Here is a 22,547-nt window from a genome sequence, read left to right as displayed (position 1 = left end):
GAATGCGGACCACGCTCGAAACCGACATGATGTTTTATTCGAATATTATCGTTAGTTTGGCTCATGGCCCATACGCCCCGACGTCAAATATTACAGTGTGTAATTTAGATTTTAGAGACAGTTTCGATTATATCCGATATGGTTACCTTCAAGTTGGTTCATGGCCCCTCAAAGCCGACGTCTAATGTTAGACTAAGATTTTTGAAATATTTTAGATTTTTATCCGATAAATGTATAACTTAGATTATTGAGACTTGTTTCATTCAGTATGTCTGAGATAAAGTCGAAAGTCATAGAACGGTGGAAAGGCGAATAGAAACTTTGTGATCATTGAGGGGCAGAATGGGTATCCACTTATAGGGGATGGGGTAGGCAGGCGAATATACGTCCAGTGATAGGCCATGTCAAATCGCAGATATGAACAGTTTTCGGTCACTTCCATTCCAATCCAGCATCGAACTCAAAATACTATTTAACACATTACAACAACAACAACAACAACATTACATCTGAAGGTGAAAGGCGAGTTTTTCCTAACACAAGGACTTATGTAAGGTTGTTGTACTTACAACACAGGGTTCACACACACACACACACACATACATATGGGAAAAGACTAGTGCACTGGAAATTCTCAGAAAAGGATCATTCTCACTGGTTCATGTATACAGTACACATAACTTGGAAATAGCCAGGAATCACATTGAATTACATATTTAGATGCTTTATTTATATTGATCAAAGAGCATAATGCATTACATAGTATATGTACACATACCAAACTTTTGAGAGTTGCTCAGAATCAGCAAAAATAGATTAATGAAGTAAATTCTATTTTCTGACTCATTGTAAAATACGACTGAACTCTCAGATCTTGTTACACACTTGTACTGTTGTATAAGTCTCATTAAACATACAGCTTCTGTGGCAGAGGAATGACACACATGACATTTTCTCTGTTAATTTTCTCAAAACCTGCCAAGAACTTTCCTTGTATTCTCTGTATAGGAATAAATGATGCGGGACCAGACAATTCATACACTTCTTTACACCAGACTTCCACTGGTTCACCATAGTAGTTTCGAGCTGGATGCTTTTGAAACCATCGAACCTTGGCAATAATGAATAATTCCGGGTTACAATTCACTGTCACAAACTGTGAAAAAAAGTACTCCACAATGCCTGGTCTAGCACAATTGCTTGTAAGGTTTATTTGACCACCCAAACAACACCATTTGGCTAAGATTAACGACGATCTTCTGTAACGTGAACACTCTGCACCAATGACATCTCCTATTACTTTGACTGCCATACAAGTTTTAATATACCCACAAATAGCAGGTGAAGCTAATCCAAAGATACTCTTGTACATATCTTTCAAATTGTTGACCCATGTTTCGTCCAGAAGTTCCATAGTAAATGGACCTATCATTTTAATTAAATGCGTTGTTGACACCATAGCAGTCGCATCAAGTTGAACATGTCCCTGAGATAAATTGCCCAATTGTATGATGGCCTTATCATCAGCTAGTGTTTCACCTAAAGACCCAATTTCCTTCTCCAGGGGGAAATACTGACTAAAATCTGTTTGAAATTCACTAGGTCTACAAATGATATGAAGGAATTGCTCATTTAGAAATTTTCTCATGATCTGTATTTCAACTGACCTGTGACTTGAACAGTTTTGTGCTAGCATTCCATTGTAGCGTTCATAGGGAAATGTCCAGAAAGAATATACTGGACCATAATCTAAAATACAATCAACCAAGTGTGTATGATAATGCATATTTGGTGTAACTAACTTTGGTCCATATAGTTTTTCAAATTGGCGGCAAAACTGCATCAAACATTCATGTCCTCTGGCAATAGAACTGATAGATACAACAGGGGAACAAAGAAACCGGCAAGCCAAAACAAAGTGACGCCACATTTCGAATTCTTTTGTTGGCAAAATACCTTTCAATGTAAAAACAGAGAACATTGTAATCCAATGTTTCCATTGATCCCCTGTAAAGCCACCGAAATTACTGGCAATTTTCAGAGGCATTCTCCCAATGTTTGAAGGAACTTTAGTTCTATCTATCTTTTCTTGAATTTGAGTAAGCTGGTCTTTGGATATGCAGGGCTTTTCTTGGCCAAGCCATACATTCTTCATAATGTGTTTGCCAGTGCCAAGAAACATATTGTGAAGGGGGTCAATCACATGAAATCTAACACAATCGAAGTACTCGAGTTTCAACAAAGCAGTATATCTAACTCCATATTTAGATGTTAATCTGTTTTGTCCTGTTGCTGTTGTCTGGTTTTGAACTTCCTTAACTTGTGAACGGTGCTTCTCATTGTGCCTTTTATCAATTGGGTCAAATCCACTAAAATCTATTTTATCTCCAAAACCACCTGTTACAAACTCTTTTTCACACTTTGAGCACCCCTTCTTAGCCATGTGCCCTACAAAACCACATAACTTTCTTGTGGCTGGTACATCAGCAACTACATTAACCAATGCCGCTCGGAATTTATTGGTGACCCTTCTATTGTTGTCATCATATGTACACATTATACCGTCAGACCATAAAGTTTGCATTTCACGAACAAAGGGCTCCAGGAATGAGTTTATATTTAGGCTTGGTTCACGTGGACCAGGGAGTAACCCAACAATCATTATATTCTCTTTTTTATATCTCTCAGCTCTGGGGAGGTTCAGTGTTACTAAGTACATTGCTCCCACACTATACGGTACATGTTTGTATGGAGTGAACCAATCTAAATTTAATTGCAATGCATAGTTGTGTGGGTCACCAAGGAATGGTTTTCCCTCAACCTCTTGATACTCTCTCCAAACCCTACCATCATATATATCAGAAAGTATACCCGGGGAAGATTGTCTATAGCGCCACAGTTCACAGTTCTCCACAAAGCCTCTTTTTTTAACAAGATTTGACAAAGACTGGATGACCGGTTTATAGCAATAAACTTTGAATGGATATAAACGCGTTTTGTTACCAGAGAGCTCAACTACCTTCAGTAATGGGGCACCGCATGGCTTTCTCTGTTTCTTTTGCTTGTGTTCAGGAAATGCAACATGGGTACATGTAATTGGAACATTTCTTTGGCCAACTCGCTTGTAACATTGCTCAAATTTGTAGATATCATTACATTTAGGGCAGACAACATACTTGATAAATTTATCTTCTTTAAGTCCTAGAGATTTTTTAAGTCTGTATAAAGTTCCTGGAAGCAGCATAGCAAGTATTGCTAAAGACGGAAATAGATTTCCAATAACAGTAAAGAAAGTTCCCAGGAAACCAATAATTAAGGACATACAGGCATCTGATAAACCACAAAAGTGCCATATGTATGAAAGAAAAAGACAAAACCAGTTAGCTAGAGCAATCATTGTTGGATCCTGGGATTCTTTATCACAAACTGAGACAAATAGTTCATTTCCATTTAAATATTCTTGGAAATCTTCATTTAGTTCAGTTTCATTAATATCGTCCCATATTTCAACTTTGTTGTGGCCAGAAACAGGACGGTAGTCTTCACCATCTGGATCGATGACATATACTTGGTCCTCTTCCTCCAATCCTTTCACTAAAGTTTCAATTTTCTCCTCACAGTCTATTGTTTCAAAAATTGCACCACTGCCATTTGACTGATAATTACTGTCATTAGAGCAACTCCCTTCATCATAGTCAACATCACCAAGATCTACAATTGTTGGTATCTCACAGCTGTCACAGTCACTTTCATCATCAGCTCTGGTCCAAGAATTAGTGCGAGTATCAAAATACTGCTGGTAATGACGTCTATAAACTCTGAGTACTACTTCATCATCGCAGTGTGGACAATATTTCCTTTTAAATTCCATTCTCCTGAGATAGAAGAACACAAGATATAGGGATTAGTAGACAATTAAAACAAAAAACTTGGTAAAGAAAGATCAATAATAAAGTCAGAAATTTGAAAGTTTGTGATGAAATTCATACAAAAGAAGGTTAATTAAGCAACAGTTAAATTCAATTTCCCTTAAAAACACCAGTTTCTGAGTTTTGAAATAGTTTGGGAATAGCCCTGGAAATTCCTTTATCGCGATATCGTGACTGTATTCTATAATTGTCTTGTTATGTACATTTGTAATTAAGCACAGCTAGAATGTGAACAATTCACATTAAAGCATAATAGTACAAGAGTCCCTTATATTTCCATGTTTTGGGTAAATATACCCACAAAAGTGCTGACTCGATAGTGTTTAAGAGTACAAGCCAAGTTATTTCAGTTCGGTTCTTAATCAGTTCACTTTGAACAGTATGTGTCTACAATATACTGTAGCTATAACCGTTTGATGAACTGCCGGTAGTTTTATTGTCAATTTTACTATCAATAGTTTATTGTTGAGGTTGACAGTTTTTGGCAAGTGATAGTTAAAACTCGGTTTTATACAAGTGTGTAGCGGTCAAACTGAGGAGCATAGAAACATTTTGGGTTCATTGTAACAGCCAAATTCAGCATGACTTCTGTAACAAGGCAAAATTTCCCCCTTTTGGATTTAATGGAGTGCGTCCGCACAGACGTAAGCAGACACTAATTTTTTGACTCGTGTAAAATCACGTAGGTTACCCCCTTCATTGCGCATTCGAAGCTTCAGACCATATTTTTAACGAAAGAGTAAACTGGTGATTTCGCCGTGGTTTAGAAAGTTGCTATGCTACTACATGTGGTTACGAAATTTCCCGTGTTTAACGATCGAAACTGAGCCAAATTTAGTATAATTCAGTTATTCCGAAATTCAAAACGAAATATTTGTATCGGGAAGTGCTTCCGGGAAAAGTGAAGTTTAGACACACAGGACCACTATAGACAGCACCGTGGGTTTGCCGCCGGACAGAGTAACATCATAGTAACCTTGGACTTGACTTTGGCCACGCCTCTGAGTACTAATTAATGAGATGATGTCAATAAAGTGGGCTTCCGCGCCATTTGCAATGTGATTTTGTGTATCACATTCCAGTCGAACGACATCGATTTGCCGTGTTTCTACGATGCTACACTTGTATTAAAACGACAATTACAATAACTGAAGACTCGTTTTATCCACTGCTTGGTGATATTTTTATAGCATGACACCCCCGGAAATCTGCAAGTCAAATTTTACCCTGTATTTCGAAAATCGGCATTTTCTCCGTTTACATTTTCAAGCCCCCATGACTACGTTCTAAAGTCTCGAAGTCGACAGTACCTCCTCGCAATCATCTGAAATTTTCGCTGGTGCTTTCTTACGCATTGTTCTTACAAAGTTTGTCTCAGAATTTGTAAGTTTGCTCTATTACGTGTGAAATTGATGATTAAGTGAGAAAACTGTCAATAAACGTCCCATTATAATTTGTCAACTTTCGAGGCATGTTGTAAAAGAACGACAGATGGCAGAAAAAAAAGTGAGACACGCTTTTGCTATGTGTGAAGTGAACATTCTAAAACACCAAACAAATGGAAAATCGGGTGACAAGTGGTCTCTTCCGAGGCATTTATATTGGCGCCTTGAGATAATCAAGACATCTCTGTTCATACCTTAAACAAACTCTCACTTTCAGTCAAAGACAATAGAAAATACAATAGCATTTAAGAGGAGAGAAAAACCTTTCAGAAAATATATGGGTTGATGGTGTACATTTTATTCATTGTTGGGAAATGTAGTTGCAGACCATGTTCATACCATGTACAAATACGCTATTTAAAATGACTGATACAGCGCAATGAAAACACAATTGTGACATGAAAATCCTACACTGTCACAAAACAACAGTATTAAAAGTTCCAACCAGAATAACTGGCCTATGTGCATGGTCTCGGCAATTAAACTTGAACACCAACTTATGGTTACACGTATCATATATTGTGTTTGTACTATAACAAAATACTACAACCGCACTGAAAAATGCTATTGTCTTGTCTCACTAAACATATTAATCTCAAATTTAAGTTTAACTGGCGTCTTTGCAACATGTTGTGACCATAGAGCTTTATGAGTAGGGCGACCACACTCAGTACTATGGGCGATACTCAACGGGAACAATGGTTTTCTAAAAAGCGCTAAAACCATAACTTTTCGATTCAAGAAGTTAGAATTGTTTGAAAGCCAACTGTTTTATTCTAATCATTTAATCGCCAAGATGCCACTCGACGCGGTTGTAACTTCAAAACGAAACACTTTGAAATAAATGATAGCGTTCATTACCTGACCTGTCGCCCACTTCGACACGACATGCACTCTAAAATGACTTGAACTTTTTTCGTTCGGAAGACTACTTTTGAAAATAAAGTATTTCCTGAAACTTGGTTTGTTCATAAAAGTACAAGGCGCTTTTACTTCGGATCCATGGTTTGTTAAAAGTTAGCAACGATCGATACACGTAGGCTGTCATAGCAGACCCCCGTATCGAGTACGCACATGTTGAATGAGAGACGATCAAGCGTAGCGTGTCAGATTATTTTAGAATTACATTTTTTACGTAGTTAATGCTTTGGTTTGTTTGATGGATGCATTTCAATATGCTTTTATCTCGTAGAAAATAAATAAAGGTATATTTCTATTCATGTAACGTTGGTGGCAAAGTATCTTAGGCCCCACTGTGTTGGTGTATCTCGTATTAAAAGTAAGCTTACTTATGTGTATACATTTCATTCAAAATCATAATAAAACGTACTTCAAAAACCATGAAGGAAGACTCACCTTTCAGGGGATTTAAATCTTCGTTTTCTCTACTATCTTGAAACTTGTCAATTATTGGATAATGCCTCTGTGTAATCAGCCCCTAGGTGTCAACGATGAAAAACCACCAACCACCAATCTGGGGGCCGGCTGTTTACTTTGGATTTGTAAACATCCTCGACCACAAGAGTAGTAAAACTAGCAGTTATGAAATTCACGCTTTCATTCGAACAGAAACGAAAAAGACAATTTTACGCATTTTTCAGCGATTTGAAACTTATATCATTTATTTGTTATTTGAAAAACTTGGTACAATAATGGGAAAAGGTATATCATTGAGGAAGTCAATGTCAAAGTATTACGACACATGCGAACGAGGATAAATTCGATGGGGGCGCTGTTGCACAGACTATAAATTTGCGGCATATTCGAGTGAACGTCATACTTCCGAAAGATCTTTCTAAGAAGCTTCGAAGATGTCCAGTCCAACCAATACCGAATCAGCGCCAGAGAGTTCCTTTAGTTCGACACCAACCTTGACCAATTCCGCACGAGTACTTTTCGACGTCAGTAATGTAAGTTCACGTGCAAGTGATGATAGTGTCACAATCAGTGCGTCAACACTGCAAAAACTGCTTGACAACCAGGAAAAAATGCTAGACCAACAGAGGGTGTTGCAAGAACAACTAGACAAGGCCGACAAGAAAAGGAAAATCAAGCCATCTCTCAAAGTGAAGGTAGGGCGATGTTATCATTATGTTGTGAGTTTTGCTATTTATGTGATGTCATGTGGTTTTGTAGGATACATATGTATACAATAGAAGACAAAGTTGTGTAGAACATGCTTTCGCCTTAGTAGAAAAAAGATTAGCTCTTTTCGGGTATAAATAAGGCAGCTACTATTTCGACCTCAGTCAACGATTTCCCAATCGCGATCGACAACTGTTGTCTTTGTTTGTTTCGTTGTACAAGTTTTCAAAAACGCAAGGGTTTTCTTATATTCATCACAACGACACAATTACTTGTTGCCCCTTAGTGTAACTGTGTGTCAGTCACCAAACAAGCTGCAGAAGTAATGAATGCATAGCAATGTTATGTTGGTTAGTTCGATGTCGAATGAACATTGAGCATAGCCCATTAGATCATGCAATGCACGACATATAGTTCAATGCATGACACTATAAATGAAAATACTAGTATATAAGTTGAAATTAAACACACAAGCACACTTCTAATCGTTTTTAGGATTGTTTTTGAGAGGAAGTTATGGAAATGTGTAGTGTAAAGGTGTGAGTGGTGTTATCAGTAATCTTTAAACAGCTGGAGCACTTCCTGACACATGTTTTGATCCAGGATCATGACATGTCTGCTTTGTTATATCATTGGAGCCTGTCTGTCTAGATGGGATAAACAGCATCCAAGACTTAGAGCTGTCACCTCCAGTAATTATTCTAGACAATATTGACACCAAAGCTATGTCAACAACACATTGTCTTTAGGCTGCTTTCACCAAAAGCTTGGGGAGGGGAAGGGTACATTTTGGCAGTGTTAGGGGGTACATTGGAAAACTAGCCTTTCAGTATACAGTCTGTTCTTAACATCAACCACAACAACACACCGTTGTTGTTGTCAAGCCAATGTCATCGACATTAACCTCATTTTTAAATCCTTCAAATGTCTCAAAATGATAATTGTATCGGGGGAGGTTCATCATTTCATCTCTAGTTTGTCTTGGATCTGTTAATCTACTTTTAAGATCAATTGGTACGACCTGTATTTCTGTCTTATCTGAGTGTCATTCTTCTAGGATTTAAGTTGTCGAATGCAACATGTGATTGAGTTTCTAGTAAATTCATTATTTTTTTGGTCAATTAAGTTTTTTATTAAGTTTTTGGTCAATTTAATAAGGGATAGTTAATTTGGCTCATTATTGTTAACATACACAGAAGTGCGTTGAGAATATTAATTTCTTGTTTTATTTCTCTTCACAGCATGCTGTTCATTCTGTCTATTCGTGTCTACAGAATGACGGGAAGGAGTGGGACACATCAAAGTCGTAAGTAATCAAACTTTTGATTTCAATGTAATGTATCCCTCATGTTGTTTTTCTATCTCATTTACGCGATGAAAATATGCTGGTTTGTCAGAAAAAAGGACACTATGCTAAATAGACCAGATATTTACTTGTAGATAGTCTCACTAATTATCACAGATATTATGTTTGTTGTTTTACATATGTTAATTATCTTTGTTGAGGATTATAAAGGAAGAAAGAAATGGTGACAACATCATTATTTCATTTCTTGCATGTTTTTGAGATATCTTTTGATGTTTGACTAAATCAATTTTCCCCTTATTTTAGATATCATGATGACAGGAACAGTTCAGTCAACACTGACATCATGGACATGGTGTTGACACAGGCCCCGGATGAAACAAAAGAATCCATAGTGGGTGAGTTGTGTTAAATATTATATTACATGTTTATCAAACTGTCGGCTGGCTTTGAGAGGTCATCTCTGAGTGGCAGACCATTTTCTTTCATTGATAGCATTTTTTTGTTTTGTGTTTATTTCTAATTCATATCAGCCATTTTGGAAAAAAATATACAATTATCACCGTCTTAGGAAACTAAAATAAATAAGAGGATTAAAATTTTCTCTAGTCTTGCAGTTGCATTTGCTTACAAATCAAACAATTCACTACAAAATAAGTCAGTGGCCAAGAGTCATTATTGTGTGTATATTCACTGTGGTGTTTCAATCTTGTCAGGTATGGTCTCATTGATACCATCATGTTTTTGTTAATTTGTAGCTGCAACAAGAACGTATTTTTTCACCAAAAGAAAACAAAGAAAGAGAGAAGACCGGGGAAAAACAGCAATCTTCAGATTGAAACAATCAAGACGGCAAAGGAAGCACCAGGTAAGAATTGTAAACTTCATTTACACTTATTTTGTAGCAATGCTGTCACGGAAGGGAATAAATAATTAGACTTCAGTAAATCTATTTTTATTGCTATGTAGATTTGTGGTGTCTTCGCTAAATACCTGTTAATTCCATGTGTGATACCACTCCTCAATCGTGGATAAAGTAATGTGTTATTTTTCTTAGTGTATGTGTACCTCTTTGTGTCCATATCTACTTTTGTCCAGGGGTTTCAACTGGATTCAATGTGTAGAATTTTGGATTTATAAGAATTATTTATGGAAAATACTTTACTATGCCACCATTTAGCTAATGTAGCTGCAAATTGGTGTGAATGTATCTAATGTACCATTCTCTAAATGTCTTCTGTTTTGCATGCTCCATTGTAATTACTCATTTGATGTCATATTGCAGAAATTGGCAAGGAGAAGGAAGTCTTTGAGAGATAGCACATCCATTTCGGCAGTACAGAAGGAATTCTTCAAGGCAGCACTTAGGATAGAGTATATTTCGAGCGAGGAATCTGCATCAGGCTCATCTGAATCTGATGAAGAATCTGATGAAGATATAGAGGTCTCTAGGAAAGCGAAGAGCCTGTGCAGAAGACCTCTGCAATGGCGTTCGGACAGGGTCTCCACCCTTTTTCAACTATTGGACACGAGGCACCAAAAAAAGTTAAAGAAAATGGGTGGAGGCCTTGTCCATCGCAGAAGAGACGGTGCACCCTCACTGAGGGGGCCACCTGAAGACTGTCCGGATTGGACAAAGAGAACAGAAGTATGAATAGGTGTAGTAGATGTAGTAGTATATATTGTAGTGGTAGTAGTAGAAGCAGAGGTAGTAGTAGTTGTAGTAGTATATATTGTAGTGGTAGTAGTAGAAGCAGAGGTAGTAGTAGTTGTAGTAGTATATATTGTAGTGGTAGTAGTAGAAGCAGAGGTAGTAGTAGTTGTAGTAGTATATATTGTAGTGGTAGTAGTAGAAGCAGAGGTAGTAGTAGTTGTAGTAGTATATATTGTAGTGGCAGTAGTAGAAGCAGAGGTAGTAGTAGTTGTAGTAGTTTGTTTTGTATTTCTGTATATTCTTTTTCAAAAAATTGTATGCTGACATTTTCATTTATTATCTTTATTAAAATAACAATTTTCCTATTTAAAATTATTTTGACTTTGTGAGCCATAGTTTTGTGTATGATTGGATGTGCGTTACTTGTAGTATGATGCATACTGTAAACCTAGATATTTTTGCTACTAGAAAATTTTGCGATTTTACAAAACTCTGATTCTGAAAGATTGATCTTTAAGTTCCTATGCCCCAGGGGAATAACAAGGTTGTATATCTACCTATGACCACATTTACCCACCCCTTGTATATACAGATAAACAAGCCACTTTTTACACCCCCTCAATATTACCAACTTTAAGTTCCTATGCCGCAGGGGACTAACAAGGTTGTATATCTACCTATGACCACATTTACCTACCCCTTGTATATACAGATAAACAAGCCACTTTTTACACCCCCTCAACATTACCAACTTTAAGTTCCTATGCCCCATGGGAATAACAAGGTTGCATTATCTACCTATGACCACATTTACCCACCCCTTGTATATGCAGATAAACAAGCCACTTTTTACACCCCCTCAATATTACCAACTTTAAGTTCCTATGCCCCATGGGAATAACAAGGTTGTATATCTACCTATGACCACATTTACCTACCCCTTGTATATACAGATAAACAAGCCACTTTTTACACCCCCTCAATATTACCAACTTTAAGTTCCTATGCCCCATGGGAATAACAAGGTTGTATATCTACCTATGACCACATTTACCTACCCCTTGTATATACAGATAAACAAGCCACTTTTTACACCCCCTCAATATTACCAACTTTAAGTTCCTATGCCCCATGGGAATAACAAGGTTGTATATCTACCTATGACCACATTTACCCACCCCATGTATATACAGATAAACAAGCCACTTTTTACACCCCCTCAATATTACCAACTTTAAGTTCCTATGCCCCATGGGAATAACAAGGTTGTATATACACCTATGACCACATTTACCTACCCCTTGTATATACAGATAAACAAGCCACTTTTTACACCCCCTCAATATTACCAACTTTAAGTTCCTATGCCCCATGGGAATAACAAGGTTGTATATCTACCTATGACCACATTTACCTACCCCTTGTATATACAGATAAACAGGCCACTTCTTACACCCCCTCAACATTACCAACTTTAAGTTCCTATGCACCAGGGTAATAACAAGGTTGTATATCTACCTATGACCACATTTACCTACCCCTTGTATATACAGATAAACAAGCCACTTTTTACACCCCCTCAATATTACCAACTTTAAGTTCCTATGCACCAGGGTAATAACAAGGTTGTATATCTACCTATGACCACATTTACCCACCCCTTGTATATACAGATAAACAGGCCACTTCTTACACCCCCTCAACATTACCAACTTTATGTTCCTATGCACCAGGGTAATAACAAGGTTGTATATCTACCTATGACCACATTTACCCACCCCTTGTATATACAGATAAACAAGCCACTCTTTACACCCCCTCAATATTGCCAACTTTGAGTTCCTATGCCCCATGTGAATAACAAGATTGTATATCTACCTATGACCACATTTACCTACCCCTTGTATATACAGATAAACAGGCCACTTTTTACACCCCGTCAATATTACCAACTTTGAGTTCCTATGCACCAGGGTAATAACAAGGTTGTATATCTACCTATGACCACATTTACCCACCCCTTGCATATACAGATAAACAGGCCACTTTTTACACCCCTCAACATTACCAACTTTAAGTTCCTATGCACCAGGGGAATAACAACGTTGTATATCTACCTATGACCACATTTACCTACCCCTTGTATATACAGATAAACAAACCACTCTTTACACCCCGTCAATATTACCAACTTTAAGTTCCTATGCCCCATGGGAATAACAAGGTTGTATATCTACCTATGACCACATTTACCCACCCCTTGTATATACAGATAAACAAACCACTCTTTACACCCCGTCAATATTACCAACTTTGAGTTCCTATGCCCCATGGGAATAACAAGGTTGTATATCTACCTATGACCACATTTACCTACCCCTTGTATATACAGATAAACAAACCACTCTTTACACCCCGTCAATATTACCAACTTTGAGTTCCTATGCCCCATGGGAATAACAAGGTTGTATATCTACCTATGACCACATTTACCCACCCCTTGTATATACAGATAAACAAACCACTCTTTACACCCCGTCAATATTACCAACTTTGAGTTCCTATGCCCCATGGGAATAACAAGGTTGTATATCTACCTATGTCTTATGGTTATAGGTGTCACTATGGTAGCTACACCATCCTGGTCAAAGGTGATATCAAACATGGTACTGTGAACAAGGACAAAGATGGACATACATGGGCAAACATGACACTATTACCACATATTTTACATACTTTACCCACCCTGGTAAATCTGACTTTTCGTATAGTGGTACATACATATAATATTTTTAATCATTCCATTTCTGGCCTTATACCCAAAATAACAAATATGTGTAGATGTGTATAATGAGTATATTAAAATATACTATAAATAAAGAAGTAAATATGTAAATGTGACTCATAGCTAACTTGGGCCTTTATTACCTGTATGACATCATTATCATTTTCGAGTTTCACCAGAATTGTTGCCTCATGCCCCTGCTCTGTATTACTAGTTTAAGCAAGGAATGCGTTTGAGCTCGAGCACGGCAAGCAGCGCTAGCACGTCAGCGAACTAAGCGTACCGCGTCGATTTTGCACCATGATCATGTTCCATTAATGTTGGTAACAGATAAAGCATTACAGACTAAATCTATCCGTATACTTTCTTTTCCTTTATTCTTTTTTGGAGTCTTCCATATTTATATAAACTTTTTCTGCGATTATTAAAAATGTTTCATTTTTTAAAAGACCAGAAAGTGTACAAGTACATACATATAATCATTTCTGGCCTCATACCCAACATAACAAATATGTGTAGACGTCTATAATGAGTTTATTAATATATACTATAAATGAAGAAGTAAGTATGTAAGTGTGACTCATCTAACTTGGGCCTTTATTACCTGTATATCATTATTATTTTCAGATTTCACCAGAATTGTTGCCTCGTGTCCCTGCTCAGACGAGACACGAACAGTCAGACAGACAGATAGGCGGGTGGAGAGACAGACAGACAGACAGACAGACAGACAGACAGACAGAGAGGGGAGGGAGGGATGGATATAGGGAAAAAAAGAAAGAAAGAATGAAAGAAAGAATGAATGAATGAAAGAAAAAGAAAGAAAGAAAGAAAGAAAGAAAGGGGCAGATTACGTCACGTTATTAGGGATCGATTTAGAGGTATGTGACGAGCACATATATCCTTGAAACCTGTGCAAATGATTTACTAAACCCTTCTCACCCCACCCGCCACCCCCACCCCCCCCCACACACACATACACAAACACCACTGTAATTTCAGATCAGAGCAGATTATACTTTACCAAACCAAAAAAGCCAGGTATAATAAGGCAGTCTTCATCAACTTTTTAGCTTGTGGTTTGCGTGAGAGAGATTAGCTACAAGGTATTTCCACAATCTTGCATGTCTTAACATGTAACAGGTCACTGTTTTCATCCTCATCAGCTGTGTGCTGTAACATCCTGTCGATTCCTTTATCTTCCATGTTGATTTCAACCTTGCCCATGTTGACAGATTATTACTTGTTCCTATTACACTCCCTGACATAGAACGAATCAAATGAATCAAGATTAGTCCTTCCTTCCTTCATGGGGTTTGATGATTAAACGAAGATCAGTCACTTCGAGGGAAATTAAAGGCACACCCTGAGGAGGGATATGTACGAGTTCGCTATGAAATGAAAAGAACTTGCTCTCAGTGAGGTTGAATTTAAAACCTTTCTTTTCTAAGTTTCAGCCCTGCACAAATGACCTTCGTCAGCAATCTAAAATCAAATAAAATACATGGCCAGTGTATCATAAATTTAATGTAAAATAACTGGACAAACTTAGTAAACCCAACTAGTATAGTAAGATTGATACTCAGTAAAGGGTGAGTACTAAACGTCAAAATTGGTGAATGGAAAGCACATAGAAACCAGATGTAAACTGAATCCTTCCGTCAGGACAAATAAAACCTTTAGCATTGTAGTATAAACCACGCACTGGCATCATTTGAGCGCGCGCGCACACACACACACACACACACACACACACACAAATATATCTATATATATATAATCTTACAACTTTACCTTTTCGAATAATAAATGAAAAACAAGTGTAGGATTCTCAATTTAACCTAAACCTGCCACAACCATAATATTTTACAAGAACTTGACCTGAAGAGGGATACACAATGGTCTGCGCTCGGATATCCGCCGACCTTAACCCAATTCAAATATACTCGAATATAAGTCATTGACCTGGCCATAAAAAAAGACTGTCATGGCCATGTCAATGACAGCTTTTCAAATTCAAGTTATATATATCAAGTTTCAAATAAAGTGTAAACTTTCACTAGTGGCTAAATCAATTAATTCATCTTACAAGAAAACTACGCATGTACGCTTACTACGTGGATGGTTTATGATGGTTTATGCTTACATTTGGTGAACGTTTAGTGGTACATATATACGTATAGTACACCGATATTATTTCTTGACAAACAAATTACCAAATAAAATGTACAATTACATGTTGGTAGAATGCCTGAGAGTTGCGTGATTGGTTTTGAATAATAGGTGCGAAAGAGAGACGTTGAACAATACACTCCAGGATTCTATAAACCAAATTTGGTGTCAGCCAAATATGCTGTAAAATGTGTCAAATCAATTTGACGTCAACTTTTCAATGCTGATTTATATAAATAAGGAACTAAACATAAGTTTAATATATGGGTCACCCACAAGTAGAAATCAGATATTATGTTGAAAAATCACTTTTTGGGTTTTCTTCACAATTTCGAAGTAGGACACCTATATTGTTTGTTGATGAAATTTGACATCCGAAATCAAACAAGAAATTGGAGTAAATTGGCAACAAACACACATATGCATGGAACCATTGTAAACAGCTGAAGTGGCCTGTCAACTATTATAATAACTATCAATTTTGATTGGCACTGCTCAAAAATGGTCATGGTTACCATACAAAATGTGGTTAAGGTTACTATACAAGACATTATGGTCGTCATGGTTACAAGGAACGTTACCATGGTAACAGGAAACAACAAATCTGACACTGGGAAACATGTGAAACACACCTGCACATCCCTTCCTCTACACACAACTACGTACATACACAGGATACTATTATAACACAGAATGTTAAAATTTGAAAGTACTTCTTTTATTTATAGTTACATGTACATATATATCATACATATTGACATGAATTCAATAAATTAATTTTGTATTGTACATTTTTCGATTTCAGTTACCATAATAATGATAACAGCAATACTAGCAATATTACACACACATATACCATTTGGTATTATTAAAGTAGTGCTCAAAGCACTGTATAATTATTATCCCTACATGTACCAGAGACTTGTTATGGTACAACCTCTTATACCCCTAGCAGAGACAAGTTGTGGTATAACCACTTATACCCCTAGCAGAGACATGGCATGGTACAACCATTTATACCCCTCACAGAGACATGTCATGGTACAACCACTTATACCCCTAGCACAGAGACATGTTATGGTATAACCACTTATACCCCTAGCAGAGACAAGTTATGGTATAACCACTTATACCCCTAGCACATACAGAGACGTGTTATGGTATAACCACTTATACTTCTATCACATAGACATGTTATGGTATAACCACTTATACCCCTAGCACAGAGACATGTTATGGTACAACCATTTATACCCCTAGCAGAGACATATTATGGTACAACCATTTATAACCCTACCAGAGACATGTTATGGTACAACCATTTATAACCCTACCAGAGACATGTTATGGTACAACCATTTATACCCCTAGCACATAGACATGTTATGGTACAACCATTCATACCCCTAGCACAGAGACATGTTATGGTACAACCATTTATACCCCTAGCAGAGACATATTATGGTATAACCATGTATACCCCTAGCACAGAGACATGTTATGGGACAACCATTGTACTTCTTCAACTCCCCTGAGAGCACATAATCCATTCTACCACTGACAACAGTCAGGATTAAATCCTTCACATTAAAATCTCTATCCTACCAGGTGAGGTCCTTATTCATGTAGCTTGGATGACTTAGACAAAATGACTGAAATCTAATGATTTTTAAAATGGTAAATTACAATATAGTATCACTTATTACAATTGACGAGAACACACTTTAAGCGTTTCAGTTGTATCAAAGCTTCAAAAAGATATTTTCTTCCACTCTTTCAGGGAAACACAATATCAGGTGAAATTAAAATGAACTATTTCTTTCTTCTTGCCATCTTTAGAGCATCCATGTGTTGCTTGCCTAATGCTGCTGATGGATCTTGTTGCTGTTGTGTTTCAGTTGCAGGGGGTATTATATAAATGTGAACTGGTGCTGGAAGGAAGTCAAGCCTTTTATCATCAGGAATGAAACGATCATACATTTCATGAAGTTGTTTTACCTTTTCAGGTTTAAGAGCTCTTGGTGTGATGTTTTCAGATGGGTAGGCTGTCCCCTCAATTGTCATCTACAAAATGAATTAAGATATTTTTAATTATGAAGTACATGTCATTCTAAAATAAAATTCAATTCTTGTAAACATCACATAAATGTAAAATGAATGTAAAGCTGGTACTGTACATAAAGTAAAGAATTGTAATAGAGATATAAACCATAATACACTAAAGTGCCAGTATATTACCTGTGGTGTTATATTCTTCCATGGACCACTGTCTAAGTTATCTCTTGCCAAGACAACAACTGCACCATCTTGTCTTTCTCCCATGATGTCGTGATAGCTACCAATACCATGAACCACTAAGCTACCATAGTGGAACCGTAATGATGTACGCCAGTCAGCAAAGTCAGTCTCAGAAAGGATCTACTCAATAACGATAGCAAAAGTATACAAATTCAATCATAAAATGATAAAGCTCAAATCTATTTTCCTTAAGATTGTTTTATCATAATTTCTACTTTAAAGAGCACTGTTATATCAATGAGAACACTACCCTAATGTCTTAGAATAGATCACTTAAAGCTGTAACTCAATCTTTCATGAAACCTAGCTTTTGATTTAGTTCCCATATAATCTTCAGACAGAGAAGATAATCATGTAATTGTCATCGTTAGGCCAGGTATAGCCCAGAGATGTCTTTGTGTTACTATGGTATATCCCTACACGAAGCAAAGGCATATGTACTTAAAATAAATAAAATGTATTTTGAATTTGAAATTACTACCAACTGCTCTGCTTGAGCTAAATGGATCCTAAATGATGCAATCATCACCACATATGTGGCAAGATGGTGTATAACAAGTGCCTGAACTAATGTGAGCTTGACTTGGATTTTAACAGTGCTGTTGATAGTAATTTCAAAACACATCCCTGTGCTTCAATGTGCATGTGAATTGGTTTAGTGTAGATAGTTATTATAATAACACCAACAGAAGTCTCTGGGCTAGTCCATTTACAGCTATTTCAGACTTACTGTGCCAATGTCATGTGTTAAAAACAAAATAACAATGATACATATACTAGTAAACAATACCTTTGCTTCACTGTATGTTGATGCCACAGTTTCAATGTCATGGGTATTGAAGATATCACATTTCTTCATTGATGATGACATGCATGCAAATATCCAGTCAGGCATAAACTTTGAATGTCCAGCAAGCAAAAAACAGATTCTGATATACTGCAGAGTTTCATGTCTGAAAATAAAGAAAGTAAATGCTATGGTGTTACAAACATGCATAGTTGAACATTGATAAATGTGCACTAAAATCATCAATACTGAATACATTTTGATATTAATTTCGTGTATCAGTTTAGTTTATTGAACAAGACAATTAGTGTGTACAAATACATGATATCAAACTGACTAACCTTTCCATCATTTCTTTAATCCAGCAAACTAGCCATGTGTTTTTGTTAGTACTTGGAGCATTATCCATGAATACCATGGCCTTTGTTGTCCAGGATAGATCCAAACTCCTCATGTGCTTGTCTAAAATTGATAATGTGTGGTTGCTATTTTTTGGTCCACACCTTTCATCAAATATGTAGGAATATGCCTTGCCAAAATTATGATGAACAATGACTGCTTCATCAACACAAAGCTTCATCTTGTAATATGATATGGCTGGTTGTGGTGTCAAATGCCATTGTGGTACAGTGACAACCATTTTGTAGTCAATGCTAAAGCAAGCAACATAATTTGTTTTCTCTTCAAGGAGTGTTATTTCTTCCTCATCAGTTCTTACATCTTTACTTTCCAAATCTTCAATCATTTGCTGACTTTGCCATGCTGTATTGCAAGACTGTTTATAGAAGTGCTGTGCTATAGTTGCCTTTTCTTTATGTTCTGCTATATGCAACTTTAGACTGTCTATGGTTGTTTTTATCCTCAGTAATTCTCCCTCATCAGTATCACCACACTCTGTCATTCTCTGTACTATTGTGGATTTAGTACAGATTTCTTTGCTGACCTCTTTGCAAGTATTGCAGTAGTCTGATTTGTGTGGGTGAATTGAATGACGGCTTCTGTACTGAGATAACCAGCCCTCTGCTGCACTGCTACTTACAGTTTCTCTTCCAAGCTGTTGCTGATTGGAGTTGAAGACACCAATGAAAGAATGCTTCAGTTTAGTTTCATAGTTATTCTCTGAAATCCTGGGAATAGACAATCAGGTAAATACTGGTAAAAAGTAGAACAAAGGACCCTTGTGTTCTTCATGACGACCTGTTGGATAGGAGTTTGCATCAGCAAATGTTAGGAATTGTTCCTTCAGAACAGTTTTATTGTTGTTTGACAATCTCCCTTCCAGACCATGTCGGGCTGAAAACTGTCTGACCTCCACTTCATCCTCTTCACAGACACCGGTCCACCAGTCATTCCAGTCTACAGTTGGGTCTGGAATAAGAACGTACTTCTCCAGTTTCTGAAGGAGGACATCTTTCTTTTTTAATGACACCACTGGATTTAGGAATTCTTGTTGTTTGATATTTCTTTGGCTGGCCAATCGCTGGCGTGATACACCAAGCACACTGACAATACACTCTTGGCAGAATAAATAATTTCCTGCAGGGTCAAATAAACTTCCTCTAATCCATTTATTTTCTTCTATGATGTTCCTCCATTGTCTGTTGTCTGTTTTAAGGGGTTCCAGGTGTGCTTTTTTTCTTTTTTTGAGTGTACTGCAACAATGTTGGATGGTAAAGAATCCAACAGCTGCTTGTGTTAATATGGGTTCACAAACTGGACATACTCCAACTTTAAAAGTAAAAGAATCATCTGAATGAAAAAAAGATGAAAATGATAATTAGTTTGATAATAAATATAATGATATCAACACTTTGAGGACTTGGTTTCTAATACATCTATACATGTAAAAACATCCTAAAGTAGGGTGTCTGTCTTTAAAGGATGAAACAAGTTGACAAAGATAACTTATGTGAAATTTCAAAGGTTACAAGACACAAGGAGCTGAACTTTTTTGTACAAATGTATTTAGCTTTCAATCTGTCTTGTCAACAATTGTCATCAGATCAACATAGTTCCAGAGTTACTACAGAGGTTAACTATGGAATTTGTGCTACTGATGAAAATTTATCAATGAAAGACAGATTGAAACCTCATAGTAAAATGCTTGTGCATTACATTTACCTTTGTAATTGATCTATCAATGTGATGAACATTTTCTGTCAATAACTTTACTTCAAATGTAAAAACAAAACAAAACATAAAACTGGGGGACTGGGAGTTACAACTAGATTTAAAATTATAGTACTGTAATACAGGAATTTTGAAGTGTGTCATGTACTCAATATTCTGATTGTAGTTTTATACTAAAACCAATGCTATCATCCATAACGGTACACAAGTTCAACACGGTGACATTTTTCAGACATTAGCAAATTATGGACTTTGTTTACATCATAAATCTACCGTATGTTTACATCCCCTATCAAGTTCAAGAGGTTTTTTTCTATTCAAAGATACTGATGACACCGTATTAATGTAGTACTACACATTAAAAAACGAATACAGCCAAAACTATACTAATAGAATCATGACAGGATCGACAATCAACTTTTGTAACAGCTACACAAACTTTTTTAGACCTGGACTTACCAACATGTTTGGTTAAATCCCGTGTGAGGTCAGGTCGGAGAGTGTAACTCGAACGAGAAACTCCTCGCAAATACCCACCAAGTCGGTCTGGTGACTCAGTCTCCTCGGGTACATAGTCTGGGTCCTGACTAGATGTCTGTGATGACGCCAAACTGGATGTTGGATCCAGGTTCTCCATTTCTGTTGACGGCGAAAGTGCACAAAATGAGTGGGCGCCATGATTACTGTGAGGTCAGGGGTCACCTTGTGTGTCAACAAAAGTTTACAGGGCAAAGGTGAACGATTAGCGTAATTCATTCACACATCAATTTCCACTGTGACTCAAGAACAACGCAAGGAACATGAGGAACGTAGTTGTTGCTCAGGTGGTCTGAGGCTTTGCCTACTTTAGCATATTTAATACGGACAATACCATTAAACCGGAAATGTGTGGAAGATGAGATAACCGTCAATGCATCGTGTACATCGATATATACAGTAAAACTATCGATAATTCAATGATTCATCAATCAGGAAAGATTGTAGCCACCCTTGAAAAAACAGTTTTCATGAACATTCGTAGGAATTATAGGTTAGGGTGTTATTTACGACATATCTAAACGTTTTCAAAGTTGACGATAACAAATATTCATGGCGGGAAAATACATCGTTCATCTGAACTAAGAATAGATCGTTTATTTTTTACGAAGTTTTCTAAATAGTCTAAAAAGTGTCATTTTATGTAATACCATTCATAAAAATTATCAAAGAGTGGTATAAAGCACTTACCTCAATGATAGTTTGAACTATTGATTCGATATTGTTGTACTAATAACAAGTAGCAAAGAAACAGTTTCGTTAGTTCAGCTCCAAAGCTTCGGTCATCAAGTCCTGTCACTCAGTGAGCGAGGCGCGCGTCGTTTCGTCTTATTTGCATAACAATACAGAGAAACTAATATCTGATTTCTACTTGTGTGTGACCCATATATTTTCTAGTCTTGTATTTTATCAATTTCAAACGATTGGCAAGTAGTGCCATTACAACAAGTATACAATATACATCGCTGGGATGATAAACAGTGAGGCGGAGTCTTGTTGTTTATCATATCCAGCGGTGTCTATATATTGTCACTCGAGTTCAAGAATGGCGCAGATTAGGGACCGGAAAGAATTTACGGCAGGGGGGGGGGGCCTGGGGAGAAATTGGGGGGGGGGGGCATGAAAAGAATGGGAGGCTTGAAGGGGGGGACCATGAAAATTCTCATGGTTTGAAAGGGGGGGCGCGAAATATTTTGTCATTGAAAAAAATTAATATGTTAGAAAATTTAGCATTGCATGAGATAGCACTTGATATCGCCTTTAATATTGAATGTCTACACTTTCATTTTTGTATTAAAATGAAAGTGTGTACGTTTGTATGTACCTATTTAGTGAAGCATAAGATTAATTTGATACACCCTGAATTACTCTTATATACTCCAAGTTGTTCACTCACACACACACACATACACACACATA

General features: G+C 36.9%; 2 protein-coding genes across 3 annotated transcripts; both read right to left on the bottom strand.

Annotated features, from left to right (window-relative positions):
• Nucleotides 1-16,095: 16,095 nt before the first annotated feature.
• Nucleotides 16,096-19,598, bottom strand: LOC144436171 (uncharacterized). Its single transcript, XM_078124880.1, has 4 exons — nt 18,803-19,598; nt 18,465-18,627; nt 17,615-17,794; nt 16,096-17,440 (listed from the first exon to the last, which is right to left on the bottom strand). The coding sequence occupies exons 1-4, from the start codon at nt 19,360-19,362 to the stop codon at nt 17,189-17,191; spliced, it is 1,155 nt and encodes a 384-aa protein (XP_077981006.1). The 5' UTR covers nt 19,363-19,598; the 3' UTR covers nt 16,096-17,188.
• Nucleotides 19,598-21,998, bottom strand: LOC144436173 (uncharacterized). 2 transcript variants are annotated; one of them, XM_078124882.1, is made up of 3 exons: nt 21,819-21,998; nt 21,051-21,230; nt 19,598-20,210 (listed from the first exon to the last, which is right to left on the bottom strand). In XM_078124882.1, exons 2-3 carry the CDS (start codon nt 21,226-21,228, stop codon nt 19,603-19,605), a joined length of 786 nt encoding a protein of 261 aa, XP_077981008.1. In that variant the 5' UTR covers nt 21,229-21,230; nt 21,819-21,998; the 3' UTR covers nt 19,598-19,602. The 2 variants fall into 2 exon arrangements, with proteins under 2 accessions (XP_077981008.1, XP_077981007.1); XM_078124881.1 differs by lacking the exon at nt 21,819-21,998 and having other exon boundaries at nt 21,051-21,386.
• Nucleotides 21,999-22,547: the final 549 nt, after the last annotated feature.

The sequence above is a fragment of the Glandiceps talaboti genome, chromosome 6 (genome assembly GCF_964340395.1).
Source record: "Glandiceps talaboti chromosome 6, keGlaTala1.1, whole genome shotgun sequence".
Classification (NCBI taxonomy): domain Eukaryota; kingdom Metazoa; phylum Hemichordata; class Enteropneusta; family Spengelidae; genus Glandiceps; species Glandiceps talaboti.
Note: the sequence above shows the minus strand (reverse complement) of the source record. Positions and strands in the feature narration are given on the sequence as shown.

Excerpts from the sequence above, each read along its gene's own strand:
- LOC144436171 (XM_078124880.1), bottom strand. The coding sequence starts at position 19,362 with ATGACAGAGTGTGGTGATACTGATGAGGGAGAATTACTGAGGATAAAA. Across the intron at positions 18,628-18,802 it reads ATTAAAGAAATGATGGAAAG|ACATGAAACTCTGCAGTATA; the intron begins GTTAGTCAGTTT and ends CTTTATTTTCAG. Across the intron at positions 17,441-17,614 it reads GGAAGAATATAACACCACAG|ATGACAATTGAGGGGACAGC; the intron begins GTAATATACTGG and ends TTCATTTTGTAG.
- LOC144436173 (XM_078124882.1), bottom strand. The coding sequence starts at position 21,228 with ATGGAGAACCTGGATCCAACATCCAGTTTGGCGTCATCACAGACATCT. Across the intron at positions 20,211-21,050 it reads GGATTTAACCAAACATGTTG|ATGATTCTTTTACTTTTAAA; the intron begins GTAAGTCCAGGT and ends TTTTTCATTCAG.